The sequence below is a fragment of the Eumetopias jubatus genome, unplaced genomic scaffold, assembly GCF_037043125.1.
Source record: "Eumetopias jubatus isolate StellerSeaLion01/CBP00866 unplaced genomic scaffold, mEumJub1_p1.0 scaffold_14, whole genome shotgun sequence".
NCBI classification, from domain to species: domain Eukaryota; kingdom Metazoa; phylum Chordata; class Mammalia; order Carnivora; family Otariidae; genus Eumetopias; species Eumetopias jubatus.
Window position 1 is genome coordinate 38,197,405 of NW_028274820.1, and position 14,404 is coordinate 38,211,808.

The window sequence follows — 14,404 nt, forward strand, 5'->3', positions numbered from 1 at the left end:
TCCCAGAGTCCCGTGCATTTGATGTCTCTCTCATTCATAAGGCAAGTTGGAGATTTGCGACTGTATAATTGATTTAAGAAGTAATCTAGATTTACATTTTGTACACTTTTAGACTTGTTTGTATCCAATTTTTGTGCCATAATTTTCTTGGAGGATCTTTTAAAGCTCAGTACAGCCTGCTTTTCGGGCATCCCTTTCTTTTATTCCCATTAACCATCTTCCTGCTCATCAGTAACATGACCCCAGACACCTACCAATACAGTTAGCTCAGTTTCGATTTATAAGTGCATTCTAGTCCTCTTCTTGAGATTATACCAGAGTTACCTTGATTAAAGTGTGGCTGTGAAATGGTTAACCACACCATAATTTTGGAATGTGCCAGTTCAGTCCTCCAGAGGCTGTCTCTTTTCTCATTTCCAGGTTCTCAAAGGGCATCTTACTCTTGTCTCTATGAAACATCTGCCAGTTCATAAAGATTGCTTGTGTTGGCCGCTTTTAGGTCATGCGCAGATAATAGCATAGTTGGATCATTTTCACTTAGTATAAAAAGGAAATTTCCAGTAGTTAGAAAATATAAAAGAAGGAAAAGAAAGAACAGAAACTAAATGTAATTAATATGTATGACTACGAGTATTTTAAGTACAGGTCCAGTTTTGCAAAACCACATGGTTTATTGCTATTAGATTTGATTTCAGGTTGTGTGTGTACATGTGTTGTATTTTCAGGAAGTTTCAGCTGATCCTACTGCCACCCTCACAGCAGCAGAAGAGAGAAAGGAGAAGGTACCAAGTCCACACCTCAGTCACCTAGTGGTTTTGACATCTGGGGATACATTATATGGGCTGGCGGAAAGAGTGGTAGCCACAGAATCCTTGTAAGTTGTTAAAAACCATTGCTTTGCCTTTAAGTTTTTAAGAAAAGTTATAAAAGTAAGCATTGTATAATTAGATTTCTAGCTGTATCCATCTCCCACTTCTGAGTGTCACTTATATATTTCTGAGAAGTCTATCCTAAAATAGATTACCCGTCGATCTTTGAAACTGCATGGTTGGTTTTCAGTTACATAAATGGAAGAAGGGAAATCTTTTAGGTTTCAGTCTTTAGCAACATGATCCTTGCTTTAAAGTAAAACTTTAGGATCGAGCCCTGCATCGGGCTCCCTGCTCCACAGGAAGCCTGCTTCTCTCTCTCCCACTCCTCCTGCTTGTGTTCCCTCTCTCGCTGTGTCTCTCTTTGTCAAATAAATAGATAAAATCTTAAAAAAAAAAGTAAAACTTTAAAAAATACCACGTTATAGCATACTTTATATTTTCCTATCAAATTGTGATTCTAGAGAAACTGGTTACGATGTCACTTTAGTGTTAAATGTAGTCAGCCCTTGACATGAGCAAGAATGCTTCCTGACCTTTATAAATCCCCCAGTTTTTAAAACAGGTAAAGCACATGACTTCTTCCTTTAAATGTAGGCCAGTATCAGTTAAGAGTTTTTGTGTACATTACAAAAAAAGAGAAAAAGAGGGCAGCTGCTGGCAATACTCCAGGCAAATGACCTCACTCCCCCACCCCAGCCTCCTGACCTGAAGTTCACATGTGTGTCTCAGCCAAGCTGCAGTTTGCTGCATGAGGTCACTTACGAGAAGTGCCAGCTAGATGTTAAGTCTGTGAATTCAGCTCTCTGTTCTGTATAATTAAATGGGATCCTTATGGGAAATCCTTTCCAAAAAAAAAAAAACTGTTACGTTTTTTCTTCCGTCTTTTCTGTGATCTGTGCTTCTGCGTCACATGCAGAGCAGCATAGCTCTACACCTTGTGGTTTCCAGAGCAGTTGATCTGAAGTCTCCTTCTTCCACCTCTGCTTACATTCCGTGCTAAGCTCAGCAATAACTTTTGGGTAGGTTGTAAATGAGCTAATACAAGGTGGTTCACTCAAGTGGAAAAGAATTTTAATGGTCGAACTTTTGCTTAGAGATCTTAAAGATGACTTATACAGAAGTATTGACCAGCCTGTGGATCCTGCACTCTGCTTACGCAGTGGCTTCTTTATTCCCTTTAGGGTATTCTTGGCTGAACAGTTTGAGTTCCTTCAGCCCCATCTGGATGCCGTGATGCCCGCAGTCAAAAAGCCCTTTCTTCAGCAGTTTTATTCTCAGGTCAGAGACACTCTTGGATGTCATTTCAACTGTGAGCACATTATTTGGGGTTTTTTGGCTAGTGGCCAGTCTCCAAATTCCAGGAGAGCAATTAGCATATGTTTATTCACTCATGAATTCCTGTATGAAGTACTGAGCACCTCCTATAACTTAGTCTAATGCCCATTACAGCTGTGTTTACAATAAAGTATGGTAAGGGGGAAGAAACAGCAGCAGGGAATTTAACCTTGGCTGGAGGAGGAAAGGGGCGTGTGTCATTGGGAGAAGGTTGTCTAGAATGGCTGTCTGGAGGAAGGATGTTTTAAGCCGGGGCAGCCGGCTACGTCGGGAGTATATTGCAAACTAGGGGAATGGCTTACGTGAAGACCAGCTGGTGAGAGAGAGCAGGGTGCATGTCAGCGGCAGTGGAAAACTCAAACTGTCAGAGCAGGGAAGGGGGCTAGTGGTGAGAGGGACGGCTGGAGGAAGAAGCAGGAGCTACATGGTACGCCGTGCTCTCAGCCAGGAGGCGAACTCTGTTTTGAGGGTACAGGGAAGGTACCAGAGGATCTGAGACCGGTAAGTGGCATGGTCAGTGTGTAGTTGGCAGAAGTAGATGACAGGCCTGCAGGCAGGGAGACCGGCTTGTAGGCTATTACAGGTTTACATTTGAGAGATGACGAAATCTTGAGACAGGGCAGTTGGAGTGGAAACGGAGAGAAGTGAAAAAACATGAGAAATATTTGCTTGTCTCCATGAAGATCTGTGGTTCTTTTATTGTTGTGTTATCAGTGGCCTCACGTTGTTGGGATGTCTCCAAAGTATGTTTTGAGTAAGTCATTTGCCAACGAACTGAAGTGTTTTCATAATTTAAATCTCCAGATACATATGTTTTATTTTTAGATGTGATGTACACTAGAAATAGGCACAGAAGATTTTTTATAAACTTGATACTTTTAGAAAATATTTGTTTTCCTTTTTGTGAAATGTATTTCAGACAGTCTCAACTGCCAGTGAACTACGCAAACCAATTTATTGGATTGTAGCCGGTAAAGCTATTGATTATGAACAGATGTTGCTCCTAATGGCCAATGTGAAGTGGGATGTAAAAGAAATTATGTCACAGCACAACATCTATGTAGACGCACTGCTAAAGGCAAGTACACAGAAACACCTTTGTTAAAGACAAGTCTACCAGGAGAACTGCTCCTATCATTGCACTTGCTCTAAATTAGTGAGATTATAGTTATTACTACATTGCTAGCATCATGACATTAAAACCCCTGAATCAGAATAGACTTGCTTTTTGAATTTTGTGTTCTTTTAGACCCAAGAATTTTTTGTAGATTTTTTTGGTTTTTGCTCCCTAATTTCCCATCTTGAATTAGAGTTTGATTGGCATGTCTTGGCTGACTTTCATATTAAATAATTTCAATAACCATGACTGTGGTGACAAGAAGATATTTCTGTAGTTGTGTAGATTAGCAAGAGACCAGGCCCCTGATTATTCCATTGTTGTTGTTGTTGTTTTTCCAGAAATCACTTTACTTTTGCAATGTGTCATGCAAACACCTTTGCATTTAAAACTTACATTTAAAAGTTTTCTGGAAAGACTTGCACATTTTTTGTCCTTTATGAATCAAGAGATATTTGTAGGTTACCTGATGTGTGCCACACACTGATCTAGGTGCTGACAACATAGTTGTGAATTAAGGAACTTACATGCCCTCAGAGAATTTACATGCCAATACGGAGACAGCAGTAAAGACATAAATTAAGATAAAATGTCTCAGATAATGAATAGCCCTGTGAAAAAGTAAATAAGCAGCAGAAAAGGGATAGAGTGGCAGGATGTGGGTTGGGGGCAATATTGTTTATTTACGTGTCATCAGAGAAGGGAATACTTATCAGGAGATAAAGTGAGCGTTGGGGAGAGGCCTGAAGGAAGCAAGGAGATGAGCCATGTGGATGTCTGAGGTGAGGAAAGGGCATCTGAGGAGATGAAAACTGCTTTCAGAAAAGTCTTGTTTTTCATATTTGTCAGCGAAAAGAAAGTTGACCCTTCTTAAGCTCCTGACTTTTATCTCGTTCACACAAACATTCTTACCTGCTTAGTCCAGGGCAACAGCTGGTAGCTGGGACACTTGCGAACCAGTAAGCAAAGCCAGAGATCAAAACAGAGATAGAGGCGGAATTAATCATCTCTCTGCCTGGTGCCTTTCTAGAGCTCTGTGATGGAGACTGCAAGACCCTCCCCAGACTCTGGAACTAAGGGTGAGAGATCAGTTAGCAGTGTCTAGGGGTTACTGTCTGGTCTGAGGGGTAAGTGACAAGGGTGCTCTGTAATTGCCACCCTGGGAGAACTTTGATTTCTAGAGTCCCCATGAGATTTCACTTGGGAATTTTAATTTGGAATATGATAGACAAATGTAATTTATAAATAATCACATACTCCCTTTTTTTTAACAATTTTGTTTTTGAAAAGTTGATTTTATTGTTTATGGCATGCTAACCATGGTACTCATAGGGATGCAAAAAGAAAGAGATTTCTGCACTCTGAATATATATACTAGAAGGAGTCTACTTGCTTTAGTTCTTCTTGGTTTTTTGTGTTTTTTTTTTTTTTAGATTTTATTTTATTTATTTATTTATTTGAGAGAGAGAGAGCGTGCACCACAAGCAGGGAGAGGGAGAGAGAATCTCGAGCAGATTCAGCACTGAGCTGGACATGGGCCTCGATTCCATGACCCTGAGATCATGACTGAGCCAAAACCAAGAGTCAGATGCCCAACCGATTGAGCTGCCCCAGTGCCCCTGGTTATTTTTAATTATAAGAAACATTAATATTGTAAGAAAGAACCAAGTTTATTCAGATTATTAACTTGAACCCAGTTTTTAGCAGCTTAAAACCTTCTTTCCTAAAGAAGCTTTCATATAACCTCTGTTTGTTCTATTTCTTTTCCGAGTCCAAACTTTTAGGTAAAAAGCAATCTGCATTTATTGCCCCCCAAAAATCTTAAGTAAAATGAAATGGTTTTATTGTTCATTTAACAACATTCTTGAACATTGAATTTAGCAATGAGTAAATGACATTGTTTACAGTTAGCGTATAACTTTTTTTTTTTTAAGATTTTATTTATTTATTAGAGAGAGAGAGAGAAAAAGTTGAGCAGGAGGGGAGAGGAAGAGGGAGAGGGAGCAACAGATTCCCTGTTGAGCAAGGAGCCCAAGGTAGGGCTCCATTCCAGGACCCTGGATCCTGACCTGAGCCGAAAGCAGATGCTTAAGCAACTGAGCCACCCAGACGCCACAGCATATAACTTTATTTTTAAAATATTAGTGGAAAGTACTGAATCATGACTGGAAATCTTAAAGCAGAGTTTACTGCAGTGAAGCATAAATGCAATAGCTAATACTAGTGTTCTACTAGATTCATAAAATGAAAAGGATGAAGAGCAATTATTTATTTAACTTTGATTTTCAAAAGTAATCTTAGTGAATTAAAAATTCGCTTTTTATAAATAATTAAAAGTATTTAACTGTCAAAAATAAATCAAAAAAATTGTGATTAGCAAAACAGCAAAAGGATAATAAGTGATCATGTGGTAGCTTGAGTGGTGATGATTAGATTTTCTTTTTCCTCCTGTGTGTTATTAGAGAATTTGAACACATGTCACTCTTGACTTGTTAAGCATTATGTAGCTGCTGTCCTGAGGAAACTAAAGGAAAAAATGTCATTTTTAAACCTTGTTAAATTTATTTGAAATGTATTGTCAGGGAAGGAGCGATAGCATTTACTTTTGTAAATGAACATATTTAGATGACAGTAGTCCAGAGAAACTAGAAATACATTTATTGAAGGGTAAACTGCTTTCATGTGATTGTTGGAATTTGTCTAAATTGGTAACATATATTTTTATTTTTAGTGGAGAGGTATCATAAAAGTCCCTAATAAGTAATGAAAATAAGTTTTCCTGTAGGAAACAGGAACTATGTTATGTTTTATTTTTTCCTTTGCACTAAAAATTTGCAGCTATTACATGACTTTCAAATTATCTGGAATATAATAACTTATTTACTTTTAAAGAATGTTTAGGAAAGAGGATAATTTATCCAATTGTTCTCTAAGGAGTATAGCCTCAAATTACAAATGGTTCACGGTTCACTCTGAGTTGAAAGCTTATCAAAATATTTTTTAAAATGGGTTTCTTGAAGATAATTTTAAAGACATATTAGGTTATTAAGCTCTTTTAATCCATTCTGACAGTCATAGAAAAATTTGAGATGAAGCATTTAAACATTGTTAGCATTGTTTAATCTGTTAATGACACATTTCTTTTGAGATGAAATGTAGTGTACTCTGTATCACAACATAGTTTATTCAATGTGAGGTACTTAAAAAGTCCAAGTTATCTTTTGTATTCTCTTTTTGTTTTACTCGGTTTGATTCTCAGAATCAAATATGCTTCGCTTTCTTTATCTTCTTCTTTGCCGGGAAGATTGGAAAGCGATGTGGCACTATAATTATATCCACATATGGCCATGATTTTTGTCTTCTTAGGAATTTGAGCAGTTTAACAGGAGGTTAAATGAGGTTTCTAAGAGAGTTCGGATACCCCTGCCCGTGTCTAATATACTTTGGGAACACTGTATACGGCTGGCCAACAGAACTATTGTAGAGGGGTAAGTTTTCATGAAAGAATTATCTGAGTCTTCAGTGATAAATCATAATATACAGATCACATTGTATGTTGTCATTACTGGAGAGAATAGGTAGAGAAAGTCATAGATAGCAGATAGTCCTATAATAATTCAGGTTTGACTTTAGAACATAATTGAAGAAACCTTAAACCCCACTGTGCCTCCTCTGTCTGTGCTTTCTTTTCTCAGTGGTAACCTAGAACCAGCTAGTAGGGGAGAGTGGAAAGTAGCATCTCATGGTTATCTGAAAATTAAACTTATAATAATTATTATTACTTAATGATATAATTATTATGATTATGCATAACACTTATTGAGCACTATGTGTCATTTACTGGATCAAGCACTTCACAGGATTATATCACCAAATCCTAACATAAACTCTTTGATAGAACCATTAATTCTCTCTGTTTTATCAAGGAGAAAACCTCAGAAAAATCAAGGTTTAGAGAGATTAAATAACTTGTCCAAGTTGACACAGTTTTCAAACACCAAGAAGGTTTATGAACTTCTGATGGCAAAATCAAGCCTCATAACCACTATGTCTGTTAGTGGTATCATTATTATATCATTGTAAACTGTATAAATCTTTCATATGTTGAGCTTAAAGATCTATCAGTACTAATTTTCCCACTTACTCAGAGACCACGCTTATTACATCTAGAATATAAACTGTCTTTGGAAAGCAAGTGCTGTCTCAAAGACCATTCACAGTGGTCTGGAATTGCACATCAGTTGAATTTCCACACTATCATTTATCTGATTTCTTTTCAGTTCTTCTTTGATACAAAGAAGAATGTTATTAGAGAGTGGGAAAGTGACAGTGACAAGCTGACAACAGTTTTAGCACTCTGTATAGAAACCCAACGGTGCTGGAAATCACAGAATGGCTCTGTGTCAAGAGTCACGACTGAAAAGTGTTTTTAATAAATTTGTTTAATAAAGTAGAAAACTGAATAATGTTATATTTCTGTACAAAACACTTTTTATTAAATCAAAAAACAAAAAAACCCATTCACTTCAAACAATATGCTCTCCAGTGTCCTTGCAAATTTCCTTAGGGGAAGTACTGCATTCCTAGGGTTGGATTCTCCACCTTTTGTATTATTGAAGGAATGAGACACTGACTTCTGAGTAATAACATGTTGTACTCTTGAGGTTAATACATTCTTATTACTACTCAACCTTAGAACACACAGTTTTTTAGTAGTGAGGGGTGTCAGAATAAGTCTATAAGGTTTATGACAAGTATGTATATCCTTTTTTTTTTGCTTATATGCTCACACGTTTCTTAGGTTCAGCTGACAGTCAATGGGGGAATTACTGCTTTTGTTTCTTTGCATCAGTAGTTACAATATTGAACAGTTTTAGGAAACTAAGATTCGTTTGGAGTATTCCTAGCTCAATTTTTATAAATAATTCTTGGTAGCCAGATTTACGGGAAGACCAGTTTAACTTTCTTACAGATGATTCTGTTAATTGACTGGGGGTAGGGGGAAACTGTAGTCTGTGGAGCTGCAAAGAACTTCAGAAGTTGTTAGATCTCTTTGCTTTGCAAATGAGGAAGCTGAGGCCCCATAGGTAAAATGACAGCTTAGTGCCAGGGCCCCAACACAGCCCAGTCCTTCTGACACAAGGCTCATGTGCTCTTTTCCCTAGAATCCTCTCGTTTCTGGAGAATCTGTCCAGATATGGGTTAAAAAAGAGTTTAAGTACCTACAGGTTTCTTTTTCCATCCCATCATTTCTGGTTTTTTATTATTGTGTATCTTAGATATGCCAACGTCAAGAAGTGTAGTAATGAGGGTCGTGCCTTGATGCAATTGGATTTTCAACAGTTTTTAATGAAACTTGAAAAACTAACAGATATTAGACCCATTCCTGATAAAGAATTTGTGGAAACCTATATTAAAGCCTACTATCTAACCGAGAATGACATGGAACGCTGGATCAAAGAGCACAGGGTGAGAGCTGGAAAACAGTTAATTAAGTTTTTATTCCTTTTCCTTTGTGCTGTTCTTGTCTGGTGTATTATATAATTCAAAATCATGAGAGTGAAATATAAAGCATCAGCTGATTCTTTGCCATATTCACACTGTGTCTATGCAGTGCCCTTTGCGTAATCGAATCCTTTTGAGATCTTTCTGAACTGCAACAGTAATTATCTGGAATGGTAGCCAGAGTCTGAACTTTAGGTGTGTTTATCCTGCAACTGTGTTGTGGGAGAAGGCTGAAGTTGGTTGCCATCAAGACAAATTGAAGACAGCAACATTGAAGTGATTCACAAGTTAACCTCTGTTATATAACTTAAACCTTGTAGCTCTCAAAGGTGAGTTGCTGTCATCCTGACCACACTGACATATATTGGTGATGATTGAATATATTAATATTTAAATGGCTAAATTTAACTTCCTCCTACATTATATTTTACCTTGAGTATAGATGTGATTATTTTTCTTTTGTGTGGCTATAAAAATAAGTAGAGAAAAGTATTATTTATTAAGTGTTGTTTAGGATGCTGAATTTTTGACACAGTTCAACTCAACATCTATCACCAGAGCATGCTCAGTATGGGGAGCTTTCCTAGTATGATTGTTCTATCGTTTGTCTAGGTAGGCAGTATGGGAAGACAGATTTAATGAAAATATGGAAAGTATTAAAATTATCACCTCATTTTATTCCTTCAGTAACTCTAGTGATCACATTTACTTATGCTATAAACATCATGGGTAAAAGCTAAGTAAATTTTTATTTCATTTGACTGGGTGAGGAAATAAAGAATCATTTATACTTTATCAGCCTCATCCAGTCTGGTTTCACTACTCTAGAAATTCTAAATGAAATGAAAATTAGCCTGAATTTTGTGGAAATGTGCCCACTGTGGGTCAGTTTCATATCTTTAGAAGCAAAATAGAAATGTACATATTATTTTCAGTGATTTTGATCAGTACACCAGAATTGAGAAAAAGGTTGTCCCTTTTAGTCCCACTGACTTCTGACATTTGAAAACCAGAATGCTAGACCAGGAACAGATGGACTGCTGAATGTTGCTGGAATCCATTTAGTAAAGGAAGCTGTAAACACTTTGAGGTTGCTACTGTGGAAGGCATTTAGGGAAAGAGTACAAGTAACTGAGGAGAAAAAGCACAGCTCTTAGATATCCATTATTTGATGCAAGAAAGATACCCATTTTCGAGTTTCCTCTTTTAATATAGTGCACCAAAATTTTTAGCTTAGCATTTTGTGAGAACTTTAACTAGCTGATATTTGTAATTCAGTGAAATTTTCTCAGGAGCCGACTATTTCTGTCTTCCAGGACAGTGTCTGGCCCAGTGCTTGATGACAGTGGATACTCGTTAAATGTTGACTGATTAAGAGAATTTATCAGATGCTGACAGGTGCTCCCAGAGCTCAGATACACAAACTGAATAGTTTGCTGAGTTTTTAAAATGAACTCTTTCTCATATTTTGAAATTGTGCTATCTTTAGGTGGTTACCTCCAGTGAAGACAGATGACTTTTCTTCTCAGATGATAGTATAGAACTCTCTCTTTTCCTTATCTGAACTCTTGTTATTCATCCTCCAGAACCAGATCAATATGCAAACCTTTCTGGTGAATCCCTAATCATTCTTTTCCTAGGAACTCATTATCTGAAATTCAGGAACCAAATAGATTTGTACAGCATAAGAGACTTAGTCTTAATTTTACTTACTAGCTATAATGACAGTATGAGGGTTTAAAAGCCAGTAGCTTTCTAAAGATCCTTGTTACCTTACTCATTTATCATATCTCAGAAAAGTTGTTCTGTGGTTAGAGATTTTTTTCCCTTTCACCTAAAATGTTTGCAAAATGTAGAGTACCAGAAAATAACTATTTAGTAGCATTTTAAAATTTTGAGAGGTCAGTATATTTTAATAACTTAATAAAGACTGTCACAGAAACAAGCATAAAGTGTGTGGTCTTAAAAGTAACAAAAGCATAGGCATGTCAGATTACTCTGCCATATTGAAGAGATTCTAGTCCTTTCTGTTTCGGTGTATCCTGCGGCGTCCTTATTGTTATAACGGCTGAGTAAACAACTTGTTTCCATGTTTCAAACTATAATTTCCTCTGCTTTTCACTGATTTGTAGTGCTCGGTCACTATCCACTGAAAACTGAGTATCTGCCTGTTCTTTCCTTGCATTGATCAAATACATGTCTTTCAGTGTACTAAATTTGGATCTTTTTTTTGTTTTTTCTTGAGCAGGAGTATTCAACGAAGCAGCTGACCAATCTGGTAAATGTTTGCCTGGGATCCCATATCAATAAGAAAGCAAGACAAAAACTTCTAGCTGCTATAGATGATATAGATAGACCCAAAAGATAATGAACACATTCCTTTTTCTCAATGGCATTGATCTTCTCTCAACATATATGACATGAAAGCCAATTTTTCATGCACTCCTGACTATTGTCTGCTAAGAAATCTTTGTGCATGTTCTTTCCAACTGGCAAGTGGAAAACACTGAAGTTCGTGTGGTGTTCTCAAATGACTTTTATATGCTGTGATCCTTCTCTTCAACTTTTAGTCTCATTTGTTGTATTCTTTTTCTGAAATGATATCATTGCCTCGTCATAAGTATTGTTATGTGACTACAGTTATACATTTTACTGAAGAATGCACTGTAAGTATATAATTAGAAGGAACAGTGATAATGCATCCATGGGCAGTTTTTGGAGAATGAATTTATGTTGGTATTTTTTTACCCTCTCTACTTGGTTCTTAATACATAAGTGAGAGGGTTTTGTACAGTATCTCCTAATTATGAGCACTGCATGAAAATTGAAAAGTACACGTAAACAAAATAGCTGAAAAATCAGTATGTTCTCTGTGTTTTTAAATGTCAGAGTTTATGTCGGGGTTAATTTGGTTATAACAGTGATCGTAAATGATGAAATTGAATAAATATTGTACTCTAACACGATCCGCCTATGTGAGACAGAATTTATGAAACTGTAATAGAACTTTTCAGTGTGTTCTAACAATTTTAATGATCTTACATCCTGGTACCAGTGGTAAAAAGCAATTTCATTGGATGTACCTTTTCAGAGCCTGAGTAGCACCCAGAATAGTGATTATGGGATTTTTTTTTCCTTTTCTTTTCTTTTTTAATATGGGACATTTTTTCACATAAGCGTTGTTCTCTTTGAATTCTGCTTCTGTCTTAAGACAGGAAAACCTGGCTTAGCTGAGTTAGGGAAAGAACTGTTAGTAGTCAAGCATAAGTTTATGGTCATATGTTCACCTTTCTTAGAGATCTGCTTTGTATCACAGATGTAAAATAATGTGAGCTAGCTAGGGATAAACTTTGGAACTCAGTCTTTAGTAAATGTGTACTTTGCTTTGAAACCAGAGATCTTCTATCAACATATACGACATAAAAATCAGTTTCCCATGCACTCCTGCCAACTGTCTTTTACGGAATTTTTTGCATGTTCTTTGTAACTGGAGAGTAGAAGACTCTTAAGTTTGTGTGGTTTTGGTCCAGGTGTACTGGGCATGACCTGTAACATCAGTAGCTCCCAGAATCCTGAAGCATAATCTCATGAGAAGTGGGCCTTGTGTTCTGTGAGTCTTCTGGGAACTGAGATGCGGAAGTGGAGGGCGAAGGATGGTACGTGATCAAGCATAGTGGCGAATAAGGAGGGAGGGGATTGCCACTCAGTGCCTGCCTTTCCCTGCAGATATTCATAACTGGCGCAGTAGACTAGAAAGTGCTTTTAGAATCTCTGTGCGGGTGTTAGTATGTGTGTCTGTACGATGAGTTTTTTGTTTTCAGCCTCTGCAGTTCATTTACTGTCAATATTGCCAGTAAAACTTTCCTCTTGTTAAAAGGTATGGGCTTGATGCTGTAATGGTCTACCTGTGGCATTAGAATGTGTACTTGTAAGGCAGATTCTGCCAGTAGCCGTTATCCATATACAGCCACCGGAAGAAAACGAATATGAAATAAGCTTGGTCCTTGTGTTTAAATGACACATTCAGCTGGGACATAAAGAGCTAATCAGCCTCATTTATTTCTCAGTTGATTAAGAGCTGCTTGTTTCTTCTTTTTTACATGGACTTTATGGTTGGCTTTCTTTAATTTCTAGTTTATTTTGCCCTAGGTAGTATGGACAGCAATTACATACCCGGTAGAGTGTTTTCCAGGATGGTAGAAATTGATACAAAAGAATTGTTAGGGAATCAACCATGCAGTCAGACAGACCTTTTAACTTACCCATACTCTGCTTTAATAAATATTTTTGAAAAAGCTTTTTTTTTTCTTCATTTCAGGGTAGCTTTTAATAAGTGCTCATTAACATCAAAACAGTAACAGGATACTTGAGTTGTGAAATTACCTAATAACAAGTCAGTTACCAGACATTTCTCAAATACATTACGCAGTGATAATGAATTATAACCATGTAACATTTTTGTGAAACTAATTTTAAGATAAATAGAATTGAAAAGCGTGAGAATATAAATCGAATTATCTGTCTTCCAAAATTTTTACTGTTACAAAAATTTCTTTTTGTGTCTAAGTTTTCCTGAACTTTGACATTTTATATGAAAGTGTCCTATGAAATTCAAGATTTTAAGTTGATGTGGGAGCATGGTAAAATAGCATTCCCTGATAAAGAATGATTATTTCTATAAATATATTGTCTTACATTTTAAAATGCTAGGGAAATACATAGCAGTTCAAATGAACTAGTTTGCTTCAGTTTATAAAGACTACAGAGATCTTATAAGTTCACTTTGACTAGTAAGCTCATTTGCTCAACTTACAAAATGAAATAGAATTTTGCTTGAAGCCAGGACCATATGGTATTTTATCATATCTTTAAGCAGAATTTCCTTTGAAAATTTCTATTTGGCCGAGTGCTAAAGTGAAACTTTAAGTTAGATTGAATAGCTTTTTCTTTACCTGCTCACTGAAATGTAGTCATAAAAAAGACTTGTAATTCAATTCACTTTGAAAGCATAGTTATCTTTTGTAATGAAAAATTGGACCTGAAGATGAAATACCAGTTGTGCTCAGAGCAAAATGAAGAAGTCCTGGGGAAAAATATTTATATTTCTATATTTATTCTTTGGAGTAATTTTAATACAGACTTGGTAGTTAAGACAAATGATATTTAGGGTGCCTGGGTGGCTCAGTTGGTTAAGCGACTGCCTTCGGCTCAGGTCATGATCCCGGAGTCCCGGGATCGAGTCCCACATCGGGCTCCCTGCTCGGCAGGGAGTCTGCTCCTCCCTCTGACCCTCTTCCCTCTCGTGCTCTCTATCTCTCATTCTCTCTCTCTCAAATAAATAAATAAAATCTTTAAAAAAAAAAAAGACAAATGATATTTAACTCTTGAGAATGATTAATGACAAGAAAATTATTAATACTCTGGCCTGATCTTTGTAAATATTAAGACCAGTGCAGCTTTCTGCAGATATTCTTTTTTAGTATTATGGAAAATATTTGCTCAATTCTTATCATCCACAAATTTTTAAAGGCCATCAGAAAGTTCAAGGTGCCCAACATTCCCAAGGACAAAACTA

The 14,404-nt window shown here is 36.7% G+C and overlaps 1 protein-coding gene across 1 annotated transcript in view; it reads left to right on the forward strand.

The window, feature by feature from the left end:
• The window catches only part of VPS50 (VPS50 subunit of EARP/GARPII complex), a 139,923-nt gene extending 126,740 nt beyond the window's left edge, over window positions 1–13,183 (forward strand). The window contains exons 23-28 of the mRNA XM_028119657.2: window positions 726–874; window positions 2,054–2,150; window positions 3,127–3,285; window positions 6,691–6,812; window positions 8,604–8,793; window positions 11,078–13,183. Of these exons, the coding sequence (XP_027975458.1) occupies window positions 726–874; window positions 2,054–2,150; window positions 3,127–3,285; window positions 6,691–6,812; window positions 8,604–8,793; window positions 11,078–11,197 (837 nt within the window). The 3' untranslated portion in view covers window positions 11,198–13,183. The remainder of the gene's footprint in view (window positions 1–725; window positions 875–2,053; window positions 2,151–3,126; window positions 3,286–6,690; window positions 6,813–8,603; window positions 8,794–11,077) is intronic.
• The last annotated feature ends 1,221 nt before the right edge of the window (window positions 13,184–14,404 follow it).